At 40.4% G+C, this 20,712-nt stretch overlaps 1 protein-coding gene across 2 annotated transcripts; it reads right to left on the reverse strand.

The window, feature by feature from the left end:
* Positions 1-258: 258 nt before the first annotated feature.
* On the reverse strand, positions 259-20,264 carry pex3 (peroxisomal biogenesis factor 3). 2 transcript variants are annotated; one of them, XM_061704973.1, is made up of 14 exons: positions 20,023-20,264; positions 19,561-19,692; positions 19,417-19,498; positions 17,797-17,840; positions 17,597-17,718; positions 17,240-17,306; positions 17,100-17,154; positions 16,391-16,529; positions 15,792-15,862; positions 15,583-15,705; positions 14,585-14,681; positions 13,699-13,778; positions 722-785; positions 259-621 (listed from the first exon to the last, which is right to left on the reverse strand). In XM_061704973.1, the coding sequence occupies exons 1-13, from the start codon at positions 20,093-20,095 to the stop codon at positions 752-754; spliced, it is 1,119 nt and encodes a 372-aa protein (XP_061560957.1). In that variant the 5' UTR covers positions 20,096-20,264; the 3' UTR covers positions 259-621; positions 722-751. The 2 variants fall into 2 exon arrangements, with proteins under 2 accessions (XP_061560957.1, XP_061560958.1); XM_061704974.1 differs by lacking the exons at positions 259-621; positions 722-785 and having other exon boundaries at positions 11,381-13,778; positions 20,023-20,263.
* Between the last annotated feature and the right edge of the window lie 448 nt (positions 20,265-20,712).

Genomic DNA, 20,712 nt, shown 5'->3' on the forward strand with positions numbered 1-20,712 from the left:
TCGCGCTCTCTCGCTCACTTACACACACACACACACGCTGTCCTCCAATTAACACACTGCACGAGCTGCTGTGGGCCACAACTCACGCCCAGACACTCACATGCGGCTCTGCCAAGTTCCTAATGTCACTTACTTGGCCACGCCTCTTAAAGGCACACATCAACGCTGTACTTCAGTACGTAGAGTTATGACACTTTATAAAACCAGTTTATTTCTTTACATTTTATCATGTTTATATACAATACAGTGCAATATTTATTAATAATACATAGGAAAAACAATTGTTTTTTTGGGGGGGAAACTCAAACAGATAAAATAATAAATTTCAATGGGGACCACTGATTTGCTCAACATAGTGAGCTTGTTGCCATGGTAACCTCAGTTCCAGCACTCCTTGATGACGTTTAAAGTGACAAATGAGGCGCTCCAATGAGAAATGCTGATTCAGACGTGTGACTTTTATCATATGATTAAATCCCGCGTTGATACTTTTCAAAGAAACGTGTAAAACACAACAACTTCCCATCAGTCGCCTTTGTGAACTTTGACCTGGTTTTGTTTTCGTTATGAAACCGCACTCACTTCTTCTTCTTCTTGTCACCGTCGTCGGGGCGATGGCAGCTTCACAGAAAGTCAAAAGGAAAAGGGAGAGTTTGATATCACTTTTTTTCACATTTTATTTATGACAAAAGAAAAATGAGTTTGTGGGTGAACGTGTTACCATGGCAACACAGCAGATGAAGAAGTGAGGTCATTTACTGGATGTGATCATGAGGACAAAAGAGCTGTTGAAACATGGAAATAGGAATGTATAGTTACTCGCTGTTAAATAAAATTATATATATATATATATATATATATTCTTACTCTATATGTAGTATTTTGCATGGAGCAGATTAAAGAACTTTGCCCACCCCTGAATGCAAATAATCTAAAGTAGAATTATTTATTCATGGTTTATTATATGTAATATTACTCTGTTATTTTATTACAAAGTACTGTCCTATAATCTAGAATTACATGCAATATTATTATTTAATCAGCACTTTGCAAGTGCGCCAAGCTGCACTTGATGAAATCATGTGCCGGTGATGTCATGTCTTCCGGGAAGTGGCGGCTCTTCCAGCACCCGGCACCCTCCGCCCCCTCCGCCGCACCATTCTTCCTCTTCTGCCTTCTCACATGAAATCCGGGAAATGAACCCCCACCGCTTGCAGCCACCAACCCCCCCTTTCCCCATGCCAACGGTACGCATGCACCTGAGGAGAAAGAGAGAGCGATATTGATGGAGCGAGAGAGGCTGTGTTGGGAAACCCTTCCCATCCACTATATAGCGGGCTGGCCATTTTGTTGTTCTGTTGGAAAGTGTAATGAGTAAGATCCCCGACCCGTCTCGTGCCCCCAATGTATATTATTACTGATTTATTTGTTTCATATTTATTACAGAAGGTCCATCAACTGATCCGTTGAGCCGGTATATTGTTATAATGTGACAGCAATGACACCATGAATGCCGCCCAAGGAGTATTCCAAAACTTTTTATCATTTAACTGATGACTCAACTATTTAGTCCACGAAATAAAAATCCCTATATAGTCATTAGGGCGTATTCGATGAATCAATCAATTATATAATCCGCTATATAAAAATGTGTATGTAGTGATTCGGGAGAAGGGAATGATGAATGATTCAAAACCCAATTTCTGCGTTCAGAACCATTCACTCGTTCCGTACTCACTACATTCTTAGTGGACTATCTCGGTCCACTGTATAAAATTGGATACGGAGAACCGCTGGTTTGAAAGAGATGTAAAAAAGCCACGGAGGAGGCTTGTGGCATCACCTATTGTCTGCTTACAATGTCCTGAGATGTCATTCCAGGGGAAGAATGGCCCCAATGAGCAATTTGCCCAATAGGGAAGTGAAAGACAGCACCCTACTGTGACCACCTCCACCGAAGCATAAATAGGGAGACTTCAAACCGAAACATTTAGAACTGAAGAAGCCCTTTTAACAAACAAGAAAAGTCCACCTGCCTCCAGTCAACATTTGGGGCTCCCCAAAAGAACCTACGCAAATAAGCCGTTTTCCGCTAACAACAAAGAAGATTGATAAGTCTCCTGGCCCAGATGGCCTCTCTTCCACAAACGAAATTCAGTGTATTCACAAAGAGGTTTTTTTGGCGTTTCTACGTCAACTGTGGATTGTGGTCAAGAGTGTTAAAACAAGGAAGACAAAAAACTGAAGTAGAACATCTTCTTGAATGCTTTCACTATGACAAAATAAAAGCATCCTGGTACCCGACACAATAAACGTAATCTAACTATATGAGGGTAGATATGCTAAAAGTATGATTAAAATGAGTCACTGCAAAACCAGACATTAGCAAAAGGTTTTTATAGTCAAATAACAACATACAATAGAACCTAAGATACACAGAAGTGCATTTCAATAAATTAGAATATGTGGAAAACTTAATTTGTTTAAGTAGTTTAAATCAAAAAGTAAAACTCATACATCATATTATAGATCCCCCACACATGGAGTAAAACATTTTAAGATTTAATATCTTCTAATATTGATAATTGCGCTTCCAGCTAAAGGAAAACCCCAAATTCAGTGTTTAAATGAATATTTGAGTTTCACCTTTTTCAGTTGGACAACTGAAATACTGTAGTGCTCCAAGATATTCAAATTCAAATTCATTTAAAGGCAGAAAAAGATGGCTTACACCCTTTTTTCCATCTTAGAAATTCTCCACCTTGACTCAAGTTTCTGCTCAAATTTCTTCGTGCTTCAAGGCATGGCCGCATAAAAAGGACAAAAAGATGACGTGACAATAATAACAAGCTTATTATACGTACAGCTAGGAGAAAAGATTCAATAAGACATTTTTTTTTTTTCCAATATTCCCATCACGTTTTCTGTAAATGATCTGCTGTGGGTATTTTTGAAGATCACGTGATCAACATTGGCTCTCATCCAATCACATGGCGGCTTGCTAATGAAGCAATGTCGAAACCGCAACCTGCAGCCACAACTGTTTGGCAAGGATCCTGCTGATGAGAGAGTAGACGCCATAAGAAAAAAACAAAAGATGGCGAGAGCCGCCTGACCTTTTGTGTTTTTCTGGTTTGGACCAGTTTTTGCACTTCCCACTAACATGGCGGCAAAGTCAAAGAAAATTAGAGCATTGACGCGGAACACCGCCGCATTGTCTTTTTGTTTGGCACAAACCACAACTTGCCTGGCTTTTTTTTCTTTTTCTTTTTTTAAACCAGTGGCGGAAAGTCAGGCCCAGCAACCCCTTCTCGGCTGGCTTACACTTCCAGTATGTAGATATTAAATGTTTTTATTTTGTCCAGTCAGATTTCAGCCTTGCCAAGTCAAAGTAGTCTGCCCAAGGCCTTCACAATCACTCGTGCTGGCCCATGGAACATAAATTCAATGGGCAATGTTATTTAAACAAGATAAATTCATTAAATTCAATATTAGATAAAAAAAAAAAAATGCACGTAAAATAGTTCATTTTAATGAAGGAATACACTTATTGATTTATTTATTTAATTATGCTTATTAATGAACCAATTATTTAATAAATACCAAATATTAAATGTATAGTATATGTAAAATTTTGCAAATATTTTTGATAATTTACAATAAATCAATATTTTAAATGAGCAATGCGAATACAATCTAAAAAAATCAACATATGCATGTCATGTAGTTCAATTATGTTTAATTATGATTCCTTCTCATTTTATACATTTATAATTTGTTTAATTATCATTAATTAGTCAGTTATTTAACAAAACACAAAAAATGTTTAACATAAAACTGCTAATTTTACTAACATTTTTGATTATTTGTAATAAATCAATTATTCAAATCAAATGACAAAGATGAATAAAATCAAAAGGTTACAAATGCATTCAAAATAGTACATTTTTAATAAACTAATTTCATTTAATAATTCAACCTTTAGGCGGCACGGTGGCCGACTGGTTAGAGCGTCAGCCTCACAGTTCTGAGGACCCGGGTTCAATCCCCAGCCCCGACTGTGTGGAGTTTGCATGTTCTCCCCGTGCCTGCGTGGGTTTTCTCCGGGCACTCCGGTTTCCTCCCACATCCCAAAAACATGCATAAATTGGAGACTCTAAATTGCCCGTAGGCATGACTGTGAGTGCGAATGGTTGTTTGTTTCTATGTGCCCTGCGATTGGCTGGCAACCAGTTCAGGGTGTACCCCGCCTCCTGCCCGATGACAGCTGGGATAGGCTCCAGCACGCCTGCGACCCTAGTGAGGAGAAGCGGCTCAGAAAATGGATGGATGGATGGATGAATTCAACCTTTAATAATACATTTTAATAGTATAATTTTGTAATATAAACAAACATGTTCGAATCAAACAAAGATTTGACTATATACAAAAAACAACCAATTATGTAACGTGATACTTGAATAAATAAGAAAAATATTTCAATCAACCAATATTGGGAATAAATTAAGACAACAACAACAACATGATTGCCCTTTGACTCAAGCAAGAAGCTTAAATTGTTCCCAAAAGTGCGTCACAATGGAAATTCCTGAGTGGGAGACAATCAGCTGGGAAAATGCTAATTTCACGTTGACGTGATTTGTCATTGACGTTCCGCAGCAAAATACGCTGATGACGCAAGAGTCGGAATGTAGGCAGACGGGCTGGGAAACTTGACGTCGTGTCAAGCAGTTCCGTATTGCCTCCTTCGAGATAATATCAAAATTTTGGTTTGAACGCAGTCACTCAGCCTCGAGACCACATAAGGACGCAACGAGGCATTCACTTGCTGCGGGGTAACATGGGAAACCAAAAATGTCTTTGAAATGTTGACGTCATTTTTGTGTTGATAGACACATCGAACACACTTCATTGAATTCCAAAGATGACCAAATTCCTCATTTTGAGCCAAATTGTCTAGCGATAGAGATATATGTTTTTTAAAGGGCTGATATCAATTATTAGTAGTCAAGGAGGCCGATAACCAATGTTTGGAGCTAATATTAATTTGCAGGAAAGGGGAAAATATTGGCGTGAAAATATTTAATAGTACAAACGGCAACACTTTGTTTAAATGCCTTTAAGAATATGTCTATTAAACAGCTTATCAGATTTGCATTTTTATTTATTAATTTTTATTTTTTATTTTTTTTTATCTTGGACAAAAGACATCCTTGTTTTAAAATTCTAACAAAAAGTGCATGTAGTTTCCAGCCACAACAGCATTTCTTATCAAGTTAAATGAAAACTTCAATAACTGAGGCTGTCTGTAAATCACGGACATGCAGATTTTTCCTGTAAATATCATTGAAATCGATACAAAATAAAGCACACAAAATTTGAAAACACCTTACACCGGCAAATGTGTCCTCAGTCAGTCGGGTCGTGCGCACCTCTCTGGCTGGTTACGTACACTTTGAGGGAGACCGTATTCTCTCTTGTTTTTTATTGTGTATGCAATAAAGCCAGTCAAAGCAATTTAATCAGAATAGTGTCCTAATGACTTAATGCAGGTGTATCGGTAAAAAAAAGGGCGTGTGCTTACAGTGTTATAGATCAGCATTCCGCAATATTTTTTTGCACCACTGGACCGGTTTCAAATAGACAACTTCTTTTGATGGACCAGCATACAACTAAAAACAAAACGATTAAACATACCAGTCACCATTATAATGAATGTAGTAGTTGTAATTAGTGGGATCCCTGCCCTTGTTTCTGTTCAACAAGCAGGCCGTCCCATCTTGGGGTGATCTTTTTTTTTTTTTCCCCCCCTCTTTCTTTCTTAAAAACATTTTTATCTTAAAAAAAAAAACTACAAAGGCTTGGCTTTTAATGCCGGCCAGGAAACGGAATCACTTCTGGTAGTTGTATGTAGGTGAGCATCATGAACGACAGCAAAACAAAAGTTCAGCCAGCGCCGATTTAATCCGCAAAGAAAATATTATGCCTTAAAATGCTGACCCACTGTGCCTCTTTGATTAACTCAAAATGTTTTGTTCACTCTCTGATTGGGAATCCTTTCATCGCCCTGCTCTGGATTAATGACAGCTTTGTGGAAATCTCTTTTACAATATTATTAGTACATGTCGCATCTATTAAAACCGCATCCACACTTCAGGAGCGATGTTGCACTTTCGGAGGGCGCTGGACTGACTACAACCTCTGAAGCGTCTTAGAAGAAAAACGCTTAAGTAGATGAGAGACTGAGCGCAAGGCCAGATTTGACAGGGATCGCCCACATTTTAGGGTCACTCCACCCAGACTGTGTATCTGGCATGAAGGTGCACAAATGACAGACTTTAGGGTTAGATGGGAGAATCTGCACAGCCAGAAAAGCACAAAACTGTGCGCCTTTTCCGTCTTATGGGCATGGGAGAATATGGGTCTTAAGTACAAACAACTCATTTAAATGTTGTTCGTAAGGGCAATTAATGTAATTTAAATAAGCCGTTTTGAGGAATAAACAGCTCATTTCCATGTTGTTCATAGGGAAACCTCATTTAAATAAGTTGTTCCTAAGAACAAGCAATTCATTTAAATACTGTGGAACCTCAGTTTACGAATAAACCAGGTTCTAAATTATTTCAGAAAAAAAAAAAAAATAATTACCTCGGGTTGAATACTAAAGTATTTTCGGTTTACAGTCTCGACATGGCAACGGAAGGCTCAGAACTTTATGCTTTTTCTCACGCCGCATAAACATCATTGACTCTGTGCTTCAGGATTTACATTAACAAACATTAACACTGCACAGTCATTTGCTAGCACACCCACTCTTATTTCATTATCATAAATTTGCATCTACTTCTATATTGCATAGTATTTATTCTTAACCACACAATGATCAGAATAAGGTAAATTAGTATAACGGTACACTGCAGCGGGAATGGATTAATTGCATTTCCATTCTTTTAAATGGAAAACTTTACCTGGATTTGGTTTCGGTTTGAGAACCCGGTCAAGGAACAAATAAAATGTGTAAATTGAGTATGTACTGTATGTTGTTCCACCTCAGCTTTTGTGATCACTTCCAGAAAATCTGACTAAAACGAAATTATTCGAAATTCAAAGCAATATTTGCCTTAGAAAATAATGTAAATCTAATGAATCCGTTCTCGACACCTAATAAGATTAGCCAAAACATTTAACAGAGAACTGCGATTGGCTGGCAACCAGTTCAGGGCGTACCCCGCCTCCTGCCCGATGATAGCTGGGATAGGCTCCAGCACGCCCGCGACCCTAGTGAGGAGAAGCGGCTCAGAAAATGGAAGGATGGATGGATTTAACAGAGAATAACTATCGTTTTACATACAGAAAAGAGTGTGCAATAAATATAAATGAAAAATGAAGAATGAATGAATCAATTTTACCTTGATTGAAGCCTCTTACTGGTGTATGGAAATGACAATAAGAGGAGAGGAGAGCCATTTTCTGCCGACCAAGCTAAGTACGAAAACCGGAACAAAATTTAGATGACAAAATTCTTCAAAAAACGAATCGTACAAAATCAAGGGTGTATGAAAACCGAGGTTCCACTGCTTTAAGATTAAGATATGTCACTGTTAAGGACAACAGAACGATAGGTCATTTAAATATGTTGCTGATGAGAACAAGTGTTTTTTTTAGATATGTCATTTCAAAGAACAATCAAGTCATTTGTCGTTCATGAGAACAAACAAGTGGTATTAAAATCAACGGTGGATGACGCCAAACGAATGCTTCCCATGATTCCTTGCATGCAAGCGGATGACGCCAACATTCCGCACGTCTGTCCGCTGTTTATGTTGACACGGTTGTCGCTGCGGCAACGGCCCCGTCACGCCTTGTGGACTTGAACCCGGACGAGGACGCCGAGGCGGGGAAGGTACCACCTGCGGGGGAAGCCTCTGCACCGCGTTGGCCACATTCCAACAGCAACACTTGCCGTCCTCCGGCCTACTTTTTAGCTCAGGGCTGCGTTTTTACACAAATTCATTAAGAGGAGTCAGTCACTTGAACTAATTGTGTTTTTTTTCCCACATGAGTTCGGACTTTTAACAACTAAATTTCACAAAGCAAAGGGGTGGAAAATAAAAGAGAACACTCCGGAATGGAACGTGTCCCAGGATTCCCCAAGCCGGCCAAGCATGGCGTCACACATGCTATTTTTAGATGATGTGTACACAAATACGCATGTACATATACACGCTCTAAAACAATCACATACACTATACACTACAGCACGTTGACATAAAAATTGTAAGACTCCAGAATTAGTTGAGTCGAGATGCTGTCATGTAAAAAGATGTGACTTCAGCTAGGTCATGATTTGGTAATCGATCAATCACATGACCTCGGCGGACAAGCCCCCTTTTCTGTGTGTGTTTACATTTCAACATGTCGCCGTTTGTGTCTTTATATCTGCGATGACAACACGGCAGCGTTCCGGTGACCAAAGATTGTGTGAGCGTGTGCTCAGGTGAGATGACATCACCTCAGCCTTCAGAGTGCAAGTGACCTCAGCCTTCATCATCCTGAATACCTAATGAGGGATTGACCCCCTTCCCTCTCTCCACCAATCAGCAGAGGCCGCTGTCGGCCAACCGTGTCGAGGCGCAACGGAGATGCTCAATAATGTAGGATGCTCCCACTAGCGTTAGCGTGCGTGCGTACACCGCAGCGAGGGGGTTGTATGATAGCGGGATAACGGGATGATGTCAGCGCCACGCGTTGGACCTTCTGCCCGTAGTTGTGACTCACCGGGATTACAAGCAGAAATGTACAAGCAATGAACACACTGACACAAACACTATTAGTAGAAATGAGAAGAATAAGTACAGCACAGTATCATAGTGGTTTACACGTCTGCCTCACAGTAGTGGAAATCCAGCATAACAGGTCGGAATAACTTGAATTGCGATGATAAAATATATTCTGATTATGAGGATAATAGTTACAGTGGGGCAAAAAAGCATTGTGTCAGCCACCAATTGTGTTAAATTCTACAATTTAAAAAGATGAGAGAGGCCTGTAATTTTCATCATAGGTATACCTCACCTATGAGAGACAAAATGAGAAAAAGAACAATCCAGAAAATCACATTGTCTGATTTTTAAACAATTTATGGTGGAAAAAAAATATTTGGTCAATAACAAAAGTTAATCTCAATACTTTGTTATATACCCTTTAATAGTGATGTTTTGGGGATGTCGCTGGGCAACACAGACTTTCAACTCCCTCTAAAGATTTTCTATGGGGTTGAGATCTGGAGTGTGGCTAGGCCACTCCAGGACCTTGAAATGCTTCTTGCGAAGCTACTCCTTCGTTGCCCGGGTGGTGTGTTTGGGATCATTGTCATGCTGAAAGACACAGCCGCGTTTCATCTTCAATGCCCTTGCTGATGGAAGGAGGTTTTCACCCAAAATCTCACGATACATGGCCCCATTCAGTCTTTCATTTACACGGATCAGTTGTCCTGGTCCCTTTCCAGAAAAACAACCCAAAGCATGATGTTTCCACCCCATGCTTCAAAGTAGGTATGGTGTTCTTCGGATCCAACGCAGCATTCTTTCTCCTCCAAACACGACAAGTTGAGTTTTAAACAAAAAGTTATATTTTGGTTTCATCTGACATTCTCCCAATCCTCTTCTGGATCATCCAAATGCTCTCTAGCACACTTCAGACGGGCCTGGACATGTGCTGGCTTAAGCAGGAGGACACGTCTGGCACTGCAAGCTTCGAGTCCCTGGCGGCGTAGTGTGTTACTGATGGGTAGCCTTTGCTACTTTGGTCCCAGCTCTCTGCAGGTCATTCACCGGGTCCCCCCCATGTGGTTCTGGGATTTTTGCTCACCGTTCTTATGATCATTTTCACCCCACGATGTGAGATCTTGCATGGAGCCCCAGATCGAGGGAGATTATCAGTGGTCTTGTATGTCTTCCATTTTCTAATAATTGCTCCCACAGTTCATTTCTTCACACCAAGCTGCTTACTTACTGCAGACTTAGTCTTCCCAGCCTGGTGCAGGTCTACCATTTTGTTTCTGGTGTCCTTTGACAGCTCTTTGGTCTTGGCCATAGTGGAGTTTGGAGTATAACTGTTTGAGGTTGTTTTTTCTCATTTTGTCTCTCATACGTGAGGTATACCCATGATGACAATTACAGTCCTCTCTCATCTTTTTAAGTGGGAGAACTTGCAAGATTGGTGGCTGATTAAATATTTGTTTGCCCCACTGTAGAACCAAAAGTATGATACAATTTACAATGATGTCATATTAGTAATAACAATAAAGGAACAAACTCATGAAAACAGTGGCAATCCATGAGAAACAACAATAAGAATATTATGATTTAGGGTTAAAGGCTGGTTTTGGTGTCACGTGACACACTGGTCAACACATCAGAACGTGACGACATCATCATGACTGGCATGACAAACGTCCATACATGGAAAGAAAACGGCAAGTGCACGAGGAGTATTTGATCAGCCGACAGAGGTGACTAGAAGCCAGGCCAACTTTCACAGCCGAAACGAAACGCTGATGATGACGACGACGACACGTCAATGTGATACAAACGTAAAAAAGCTGTTGTCATTGTGAAAAAAGCTGCAGGTTAAATGTGCTGTTTTGTCTCTCTCTTTCTCTCTCACTCAGACGCACACACCCTTAATGACTGGGATTAGGAAACAGGATCTCTTTTCCATGTGCCACACGGAAAGTAAAAAAAAAATATATATCTGTGACATCATCCTGAGTCAGCATTTTTCTAGATTTTCAACCCTGTGACGCCTGTGTACAAGTGATGTTCTATATATTGACATATGTTGTACATTTTCTAACGTAGGATATTTACACGGCTTTACGCGATCTGGATTTTTGGGGCCGATCACCGATCAGCAAGTTTAAAAGCAAAAACAATCACCGATCACCAATCCGATGACAAGGTGGAGCAACGTGTCTATTTACATGATTTGTTCATTTATTGTATATACTTGTGTACTGTATACTGTATTCATCCATCCATCCATTTTCTATACAGCTTATCCTCACAAGGGTTACGGGCGTGCAGGAGCCCGTCCCAGCTCAAATTATTATTTTAGAAGTTAAAACACCAATGACCTCGTGGGGGTATTCAAGGATTGGCCACTGTCATAAGTTTAGGTCAAATCAACATACAACAGAACAACATACGACAGAAATAATAGGTGCTAACTTACTGCAATTTAATTACTTTATCCATCCATCCATTTTCTGAGCCGCTTCTCCTCAGTAGGGTCGCGGGAGTGCTGGAGCCTATCCCAGCTATCATTGGGCAGGAGGAGGGGTACACCCTGAACTGGTTGCCAGCCAATCGCAGGGCACATACAAGCAAACAACCATTCGCACTCACACCTACGGGCAATTTAGAGTTGACAATTAACCTACCATGCATGTTTTTGGGATGTGGGAGGAAACCGGAGTGCCCGGAGAAAACCCACACAGGTACGGGGAGAACATGCAAACCCCACACAGGCGGGGCCAGGGATTGAACCCCAGTCCTCAGAACTGTGAGACAGACACTCTAATCAGTCGCCAAAACCCTTCTACCCATATATAATGCATTTTTACAATGCATGATTTTGCTTCTACCATATGATCAAAACATGAAATATCTTTATTTTGTTCATTTTTTTTCAAGTAATTATTCTGAAGCTAAGCACTTTATTCGAACATGTAACACTTTCTTTTTATTTACTTGCTCTTATTTTGAAATTCACAGCCCTACTTATATTTAGTGAATGAGAAAACACACAGTTGTGCTCATGTTTGATTACCTAGGCAGAATTTGTAAGATGGGTACAATTCTTTAAAAAGGGCCAGGCGAAACATTTAGTTTTATTTTAATGAGATTAAAATTAAACTGTCAAGCATTTCAGAAAAACATCATCATCAAACAAAACATACCCATAAAGAACTTAATGATGGTTGTTGTTCAGTCATCAGTCGTATTTTTAAAAAAATTAAAAAAATAAAATACAATGTTTACAAAATTGTGCTAGGGTATGTAAACTTATGAGCACAACTGTACATATGCAGTCATATTGGAATGAAAGTGTAGGCTACACCTTTTTCATGGCCTCTAGGTGGCCCTGGCGTATTATAATTAAAGTGTACACCTCTCTCATAACCTCTCGGTGGCAGTGGCATATTGAAATGAACGAGTACCGCTTTTTCATAACCTCTAGATGGCGGCATACATTTATCAAATGGGAAAATCTTTTTCATTTTCACCTATACCTATGTATAATGCGCGCCATTGATTTTTGACACTTTTTTGGGGGGGAAACTGCGTATTATACACAAGAAATTACGGTATGTGTACATATTTAATACAGCGGACCCCAGCTAATGTGGGGAATAGGCAGTGGGCATATGTTATCATATATGTTGTATACACTTTAGTGCAGCGTATTGACATCATAGTTAGTCTGTACACCTGCAATCTAGCATTACTTCGTATTTAATGTCTACACACCGCGAATATAGCAGAATTGCATCATACTTATTGTCTTTACCTAATGTATCAGATTTGCATATTTAGGTTCTATATGCTTATTTCATTTCTCATATTTAATGTTGTATACACTTAAATGTTGCATATTTACCTTTGACCCCATGTCTATACACCTAATATAGCCTAACTACATCATATTTAATGTATAAAAATTATTATTTTTTTAAACCTAGATGTGATGTCATCCTGAATCAGCATTCATTTCAATCGAGGGTTTTTCCAACCGTGTGATCCATATGTACAACAGCGACCCCTTTTGGCAGGACCACCGCCATTATTGGACATCCTTAGTTGGACTTCATTTAGTGACAATTTCATTTATTTAACATCTTAAAAATTACTAGAAGAAAAGATGAAACGTGAATGTTCCAATCAAAACAAGTTTAAAGTCTACTGTAATGGCAACACCTTGTGCACAACAAGGAGAACTGCATTGAAGTACATCCAAACTCCGGCTCTGTTTTTATCTGGAATCCTTTCTAAAATAGATTCATAGTGAAAGCGGAATGATTGATTAATTCTTCACAGGGGAGAAAAGTTGAAGCCTTGGCAGAGGTCTGCGCCCAGATTATTTGATGCCGGGACCAAGTACTCCAGTGCCGTGAAAAGGTATTGGCCCCCTTTCTCAAATGCTTATATTTTGTTTGCAAAGTTTCCCCACTTTAATGTTTAAGATCATCAAAGAGATGTAACTATCAGACAAATATAACCCAAGTTGTCAGAATTTTTTTATAAAGACACCTGGGAACACTTACATTTTTTTATAATAATAGGTCTCCTTTAATGAAATTAATTTATTCTTCCTGCTCTGAGTCTCCAAAAATTTCCCCAGCAGGAAGTCAACAATTATCACGGTTAAAGGTTGCACAGAGCAACAATTCACGCCAAGAATAATTTCCTCAAGTGAAGCGGCACGTGACTGGAAAAGACGACAAAATGGCGCCTGTGCGTCCCACTTACCTGCTGCCTCTGCAGGGGCATCAAAACATGGCAGCCTCTCCTAGTAAGGCTCCATTTCCCATGATGCAAGAGCGCTTCCGATAATCCAGTTTACATGACATGAGTCATTAAGAATAAAAAAAAAAAAAAAAATTTTTAAAGTTCATTCTTGGTGAGGTCATCCTACTTGTGTACTTCTTGTGACGTGCTGAAGCTGTCGTACACGTTGGCAGCAAACTCCTTCAGGTTGTCATTCATCAGAAGCTCCTGAAAGAGGGCAAGAAGTCAATCCACTTTAATACCACGTAAGGTTGCACAATTAATTGAATTTTAATCGCGACTGGCTGCCACAATTAAATTAACTTGATCGTCTGCAAGTTTACATTTAAAATGCTGCTTCTGCTGCATATGAACTTGAAGCACTCTCTCAACCAGTAGCCAACCACCCACCAGGTGGCGAAGGCATGGTTAAGGCTTCATTAGACAGCCTAAATGACAACCGCCGTCCAGCGCACCCTGCAGTGGGAGCCTCAGTCGCTCCCGGATGTGTGTCATGCCGAGAGAACCAACTAGTACAGCAAAAATCGGAGCTGAAGATCATGGACATGATTGGTGAGGAGCTAGTGCCTCAAAAAGGGTTCAACAGCCGTTGTCTATACGTTTTGATACAAGGCAAGTGACGTTAAACAATAAGTGATATGTAAAGTGTGCAGCAGAGTTGTCTGTCCCACAAAGTAACGCAACTATCTGAAAAAACGGCAAAACACTGGACAATAAATGTGATCCCCTCGTGCAATTATTTCTCCAAAGTGGCATGAACTACAACGTATGAACAATGACTTCGGTCAGGACGGGCTCCAGTCAAAAAGTCCAAGTCAAGCCAGCAGCCACAATGATTGCTCATACTAAACGTGGTGGTAATAAAAAATAAAAGACTAACAAGGCATTGATGTCCAATGTACTATCTGTGAAGCTTTTATTTTGAAGTTGGCACTTGCTCCGTTATAGATTTCATTCACTATAATAACTTTGGTTACTCCCAGCCATCTTATGATGATGATGATGATTCTTACCTGAACAAAGTGTCCTGGTACCTCACTGCAGATGGTGTTGATCTGACCGTTGATGATGGGGATGATCTTAGCCAGCGGAAGACAAATTGATGGCAGACTAAACACACACAGAAACAGACGTCAATACACACTCGGGCTGAAAGATGAATTGCATTTATAATAATATTGAGATACGATGAAACGCGATTTGCTAATTGCAAAGGCTGTGATTCCACTGATCATTGGGAACGGCACAGCGGAACAGAAAATTGATGGATGGATGAAATATCTATCCATCCATTTACTGTTCCGCTTATCCTCACAAGGGTCGTGGGAGTGCTGGAGCCTATCCCAGCTATCTTCGGGCAGGATGCGGGGTACACCCTGAACCGGTTGCCAGCCAATCGCAGGGCACATAGAAACAAACAACCATTCGCACTCACATTCACACCTAAGGGCAATTTAGAGTCCTCAATAAACCTACCATTCATGTTTTTGGGATGTGGGAGGAAACCGGAGTGCCCGGAGAAAATCCACCCAGGCACGGGGAGAGCATGCAAACTCCACACAGGCGGGGCCGGGATTTGAACCCCGGTCCTCAGAACTGTGAGGCAGACGCTCTAACCAGTCGTCCACGGTGCCGCGGATGAAATACAATTGTAGATAAATGTCCGTCTTTCATAGTAATTCAGGGTTCATTTGCCTTTATCTTATCATAACCCTAACCTATAAGACTTAATATTTTTTGTATAATAAATCAGATATTGTTTATTGTAATACAGAATAATTTATTGCTCATGTGTGCTGAAAAAATACATGGCAAGAGGACAATCACAATGGCAATATTGAGGGAAAAAAATGGCAATTACATTATTTTCCTAAATCAGTCAGCCCGAAAACACAGTTTAAAAAAAATAACATCTACATACTGAGAACCCGTCAGGAGCGCCATCACATTCATGAACAGATACAGGAGCCCACACTCGAGCAAAAACACACACACACACACACATTATGACCTGGCTGGGGTGAAAGTGTGGGCGGAGTCGGTGGGTGGCGGATGGAAGAACTGCGCCAGGTTGTCGAGGAGACGAGAGAATCCTCGCTGCAGGCACGTAGTCAACACAATGCTGAAGTCTGGACTGAACACACAGAGACAACAACAACACACGTGATTGTTTGCGTGTTTGCTGGAGTGAGGATGTGAAGATAGTGAGCAGACTGATACTTGTCCATCATGTCCCTGGTCTCGTTGAGTAGGCGGATGGTCAGGACGTCATTCTCAGTCAGTCCGCACGCCTGAACGCAACACCTTCACATTATTACACATTTAAGGGTTTTTCTTGCATAAAACATTTCAAAAAATTTAAATAAATAAAATTCTATATTGGGTTTTTTGTTTGTGCCCTAGGTCGCTGATGGTGTAGTGGTACACTCGCCTGACTTTGGTGCGGGCAGCGCGGGTTCAGTTCCCACTCAGTGACAGTGTGAATGTGAGTGCGAATGGTTGTCCGTGTCTATATGTGCCCTGCGATTGAATGGCGACCAGTTCAGGGTCTAGTCCGCCTTTTGCCCGAAGTCAGCTGGGATAGGCTCGAGCGCCCCGTGACTCTAACCAGGATAAGCAGTGTTGAAAATGGATGGATGGATGTTTGTGCCCTCACTACACAGGGCTGGGCAAATAATGGAGTTAGTCCATCTATCGTTATTTCTGGCGGTCATGTCAATTTGTTTCCAGTCATCTGGAATTTGTTCACGTTTGGAGCATCAGAAAATAATCAACAACCAGTCCACTATGTGTGTATTTGTGTGTGTGTTTGTGTTGACCTGATCGGCAAGGGCATTGTCATCATCGGCCAGCATGTAAGAGGACAGTGGGTGCTGGGTACAGGTCTCAACCTCGGCTCGGATCCAACTCACATGCTGCTCCAACTCCAACAGACTCAAACTCTGCTTCAGACACACACTGCACACACAATGCACAATAATTGCGTTTCAGTGCACGTTTATGTATGTGTGTGTGTATATCTAAATGTGCATGTATGTATACGTACTGTATGTGTGTCTGTATATATTTGCAAACTGTAAACAAGCTTTTTTTTCTTTTGGCATAAAAGCTTCTTCCTGGCAGAGTGGCCTTTCAGCTCATGTTGGTACAGTACTCGTGTCACTGTGGATAATGACACACTCTTAATAGCTTGAGCAACCAGTGTCACAAGGTTTTGCAAAAAGCAAAAGCATTGTGCTTGGGTTAATATGTACATTTCGACTCAATGCACGTTCATCTCTGGGACACAGAACCTGTCTCCTTCCTGAGCGATATGACCACTGGACTTTCACGTGGTGTATATACTTAGAATTGCGTATAATTGTTGTAACAGATGAACGTGGCACCTTCAGGCATCTGGAAATTGCACCCAGGGATGAACAAAACTTGTGCAAGTTCAGAATTGTCTCTTCTCAGTGATAAAAAGATGTGCCCCCATTTTTGACCACACAAAATGCAATACTTATTGGAGTTGTTCTTTGTTCTTACCCATCCAGAGAGTTCTGCACTGACTTCTTTACTACGGTGATCAACTGTGTCAATCCTGCTCAGATAGAGAGACATATTTATTATTTATGTATTGATATATGTATCTTATCAAAACATAAAGTTATCAATGTTGTTCTTACCGTCACCGAGGAGATGTTGGATGCTGGACAAGTACTGCTGCTGGACCTCCGGTGGTGCCTGAGGAGGCTGACAACAAACAAGCAAACACAGACACACACACACACAGGTTAAAAAGGCCAAACCAAAGGTTAGAAAGACCTAACACTAACCCTCGAAAAAAAAATACATACATTTTGCTCTCCAGCAAAATGAGCAAAATGTATGTATTTTTTTGTATTATATATATCACAATCATATCAGAACCTTGAATTGCATGTAAGTATTGGAGCACATTTTCAGATGATACTATGTATCTAATATCTCATCGCCCCTATTTGAGAACCCCTGCTCTAGAAGCTTCGCAACGTGTTCCTTACTGCAGGTGGCTTGCCCACAGAGTTATCCAGGTACAAGTACCCTCCAATGATGTTGAGCTGGATCCTCAGAAGCACCACCAGCATACACGTGCTGTACACGGCCACCAGGCTGCGTGTGAAACCTGTCGGAGAAGATGCCGACGGTCATCAAATGAGGTCAAGGTGAAGAACCGCGAGCAGGAAAGAGAAGTGTGACTTACTAATGATCTTCAGATCCTCCCAGATCTCCACTTTATTGGCCGGCCTGTCAGAGTGAGGAGCAGAGAGCAAAAGTCAGCAGGTTCTAGACTTCTAGAGCATTCTCTATTTTAACTCCGGTACTATGGAATGCCCCACCCGTCAAAAGTAGAGCGGCTACCTCTATAGAAATGTTGAAATCTCTACTTGAGACTAGGCATTACACGATCAGGATTTTTGGGGCCGATCACCCATCAGCGAGTTTAGAAAACCGATAACCGATCCGATCACAAGATGGAGGAATGTGTCCATTTAAATGACCTGTTCATTTATTGTACATTATTGTGTCCTTGATTGCTCAAAAAATTATATTAACAACAAATAATGTATTTTTGTTCCCCTATTTATGCCAGTGAGGCATAGTGACAGACAGAACAAATTAATGGTCTTCTATTAGATGGCAGGAAGTACATACAGTAATTCATGTATCCACTTTTTGTGATATTTTTGTTTGTTGGTGTGTCGTCAGACTTTTCAATTGTAAAATATTTTCCTTGGCTCCATAAAGGTTGGGAATCACTGCTCTAGTCAGATCGTGTATTCTAATCAGTCAGGTCAAACCAACATTACATGACAGAAATAATGGGTGCTAACTTACTGTAATTAAATTACTTTATTTTTAATTAAATGACTTCACCCACACCGAAACTTTAGAGCATAATTCGACAGAACGGCAGCATGTTTACGTCCAACCGTTCATGCTACCACTCGCTTGCTAGGCTACATAACGTTTTGTTGCCTGCTTGCGACTCGTATCGTATTAAAAGTACATGAACATACCTCAATCAAGCCTTAAACCAACGTCCTCTCCTGTCCTGAGCACCAGTGACCACCAACACAGGTTTTTCCCCATTTTGTTCTCATAATATAGTCTGTGCACTCCACTCTTGTTGTCCTCGCCATGGTAACGCGTGTATCCGGTCGCATTTGAGTTGACAAGATAAAGCCCAATGATCGTAAAAAAACGGGATGCGGTGGTATCAGAATACAAGATTTTATTTCAGAAGTCTGACATAGTGCAATCGTGAAAGAGCAAATTTGTCGTATAGTCTGATCCAGGCATTACGTGTTGTCTGTCTCAGATGTCTTGTCTGTTCCACACCGCCGACATGTTTTTCTTTTTTTTTTTTAATAAATAACTTTATTGGCCGTCAGATATTTACAGGACGCCAAAAGACACGCGACAAGGCTAAAAATAAACTACCTTTTGGATTCAAATATACTGTGCCCGGTGGCGACACAGAGAAAATGTATTTCGCACAGCCGATCAATGACATCATTGAACGGATGGACGAATTATGACATTAAAGCCGATCAACATAAAATGATAATTATTGGCCGATACCGATAAGGCCGATAAAATCGGTGTAAAGTCTCCTTAAGACTTATTTCTACACTCTCAGATTTCGTTTAACTACACCTAGTATGCAACTAATCTTTTGCCCTGCCTAACCCCGACATCTGGATTTTGGCCTGTTATACTGACACCTCTCCTGTCTTGATTTTATGAACTGTGGTCCTCTAAAGCCCTTTGAGACCTCTTTGTTATTAAGAGCTGGATAAATAAACTTCACTTGACTAACCCGGTCTTCAGGATGGTGGTAAGACTTTCCGAGTTGAGCTGGTTGACGATGGCTTCTCTCAGCGAAGGCAACATAGACACAACTGAAACACAGAAAGCAAAAAAAAAATTATTAAGTGTTATTAATCAGTGTTGATTTCCTCACCGGTCATGTTGCACGTCCTCTGGTTGCTCTCAAAGAGGAACTGACGTCTGGCCTGAGCAATGTACTCGGTGGCCTCCTTCTCTTGGAGCTCCCTGATCTTGGAACGGGCATATTTACCCAAGAAGTACACACCTGGTGGGAGGGCAAAGTGGGAAGTATCATACATCAGTGACAAGTAGTATCAAGACACAGTGATGAATTCTAATACAAAACTTCATTTTCTGTCAATTTAAGAACAATTGGTCCACATGCCAAACTTTTTGTATTACAACGCATATATATCGCTTTAATTTAACACTTACACGCTAACAATGTCCTCTAACATTGGTATTTTTCACCTACAACAAGGAAGTTAAGGAGACAGTCAATGGAAATAATGTTGATTCAGGAGACATTAATAAGCAAACATTCAAAACTAATGGACGGTTGGAAGGCACACAGGCTAACATCAGTTTTCTGTACCTCCAACTACAGCTCCGGTGACAATAAATTTCCTCTTGTGACGCTTGAGAAAATTCCAAACGGACGAAAACATCTTCGCGCAGTGAGGAATGTCCCACGGTGTTAAAGTCCACGAAAGAGTCCCTACATTTATCTTCCGACGCGGTGTTCGAGCAACATGGTTAGCTCACGAGAGTTTCGTCTTTAGCTTAACCACGTTACAGCATGCTAACTATCAGAAGCATAGACGTAAGTAGATAGACGTAAGTAGTTAGATGCCGCATTGAGAGAACAGGTGGATGTTTCCGCCATATTAGATGTGGAAAAGTGGGGCGATAAGGGGAAAATGAATAACTATTAGATAAAGAAAATGTTACTTTTGATTGTATTTTGCTGTTATAACATTATTTTGACTTTTTGTCTCGTAATATTGTAAGCGTTAAGTCATAAGTCAGTTATATGTATGTAGCTCTATGTATATATGTCTATGTTTCCTTTGGAATTTTCAAAGGAAAAAAACAACAACAAAACATATACAAGATAAAGTAGAACTCGTCGTACAGTTAAAATAAGTATATTAATAAACATTTATATGTTTTAAGAACGGTAGACAGGTGCGTTCAATATTACCTTCCCCTTTCCGTACTGCTTCCGGATATGAAACAATCCCAGTAAAGGAACTCGTCAAAAAACGTATATCACATTGAAAAT

Source organism: Phycodurus eques, chromosome 18 (genome assembly GCF_024500275.1).
Source record: "Phycodurus eques isolate BA_2022a chromosome 18, UOR_Pequ_1.1, whole genome shotgun sequence".
NCBI classification, from domain to species: domain Eukaryota; kingdom Metazoa; phylum Chordata; class Actinopteri; order Syngnathiformes; family Syngnathidae; genus Phycodurus; species Phycodurus eques.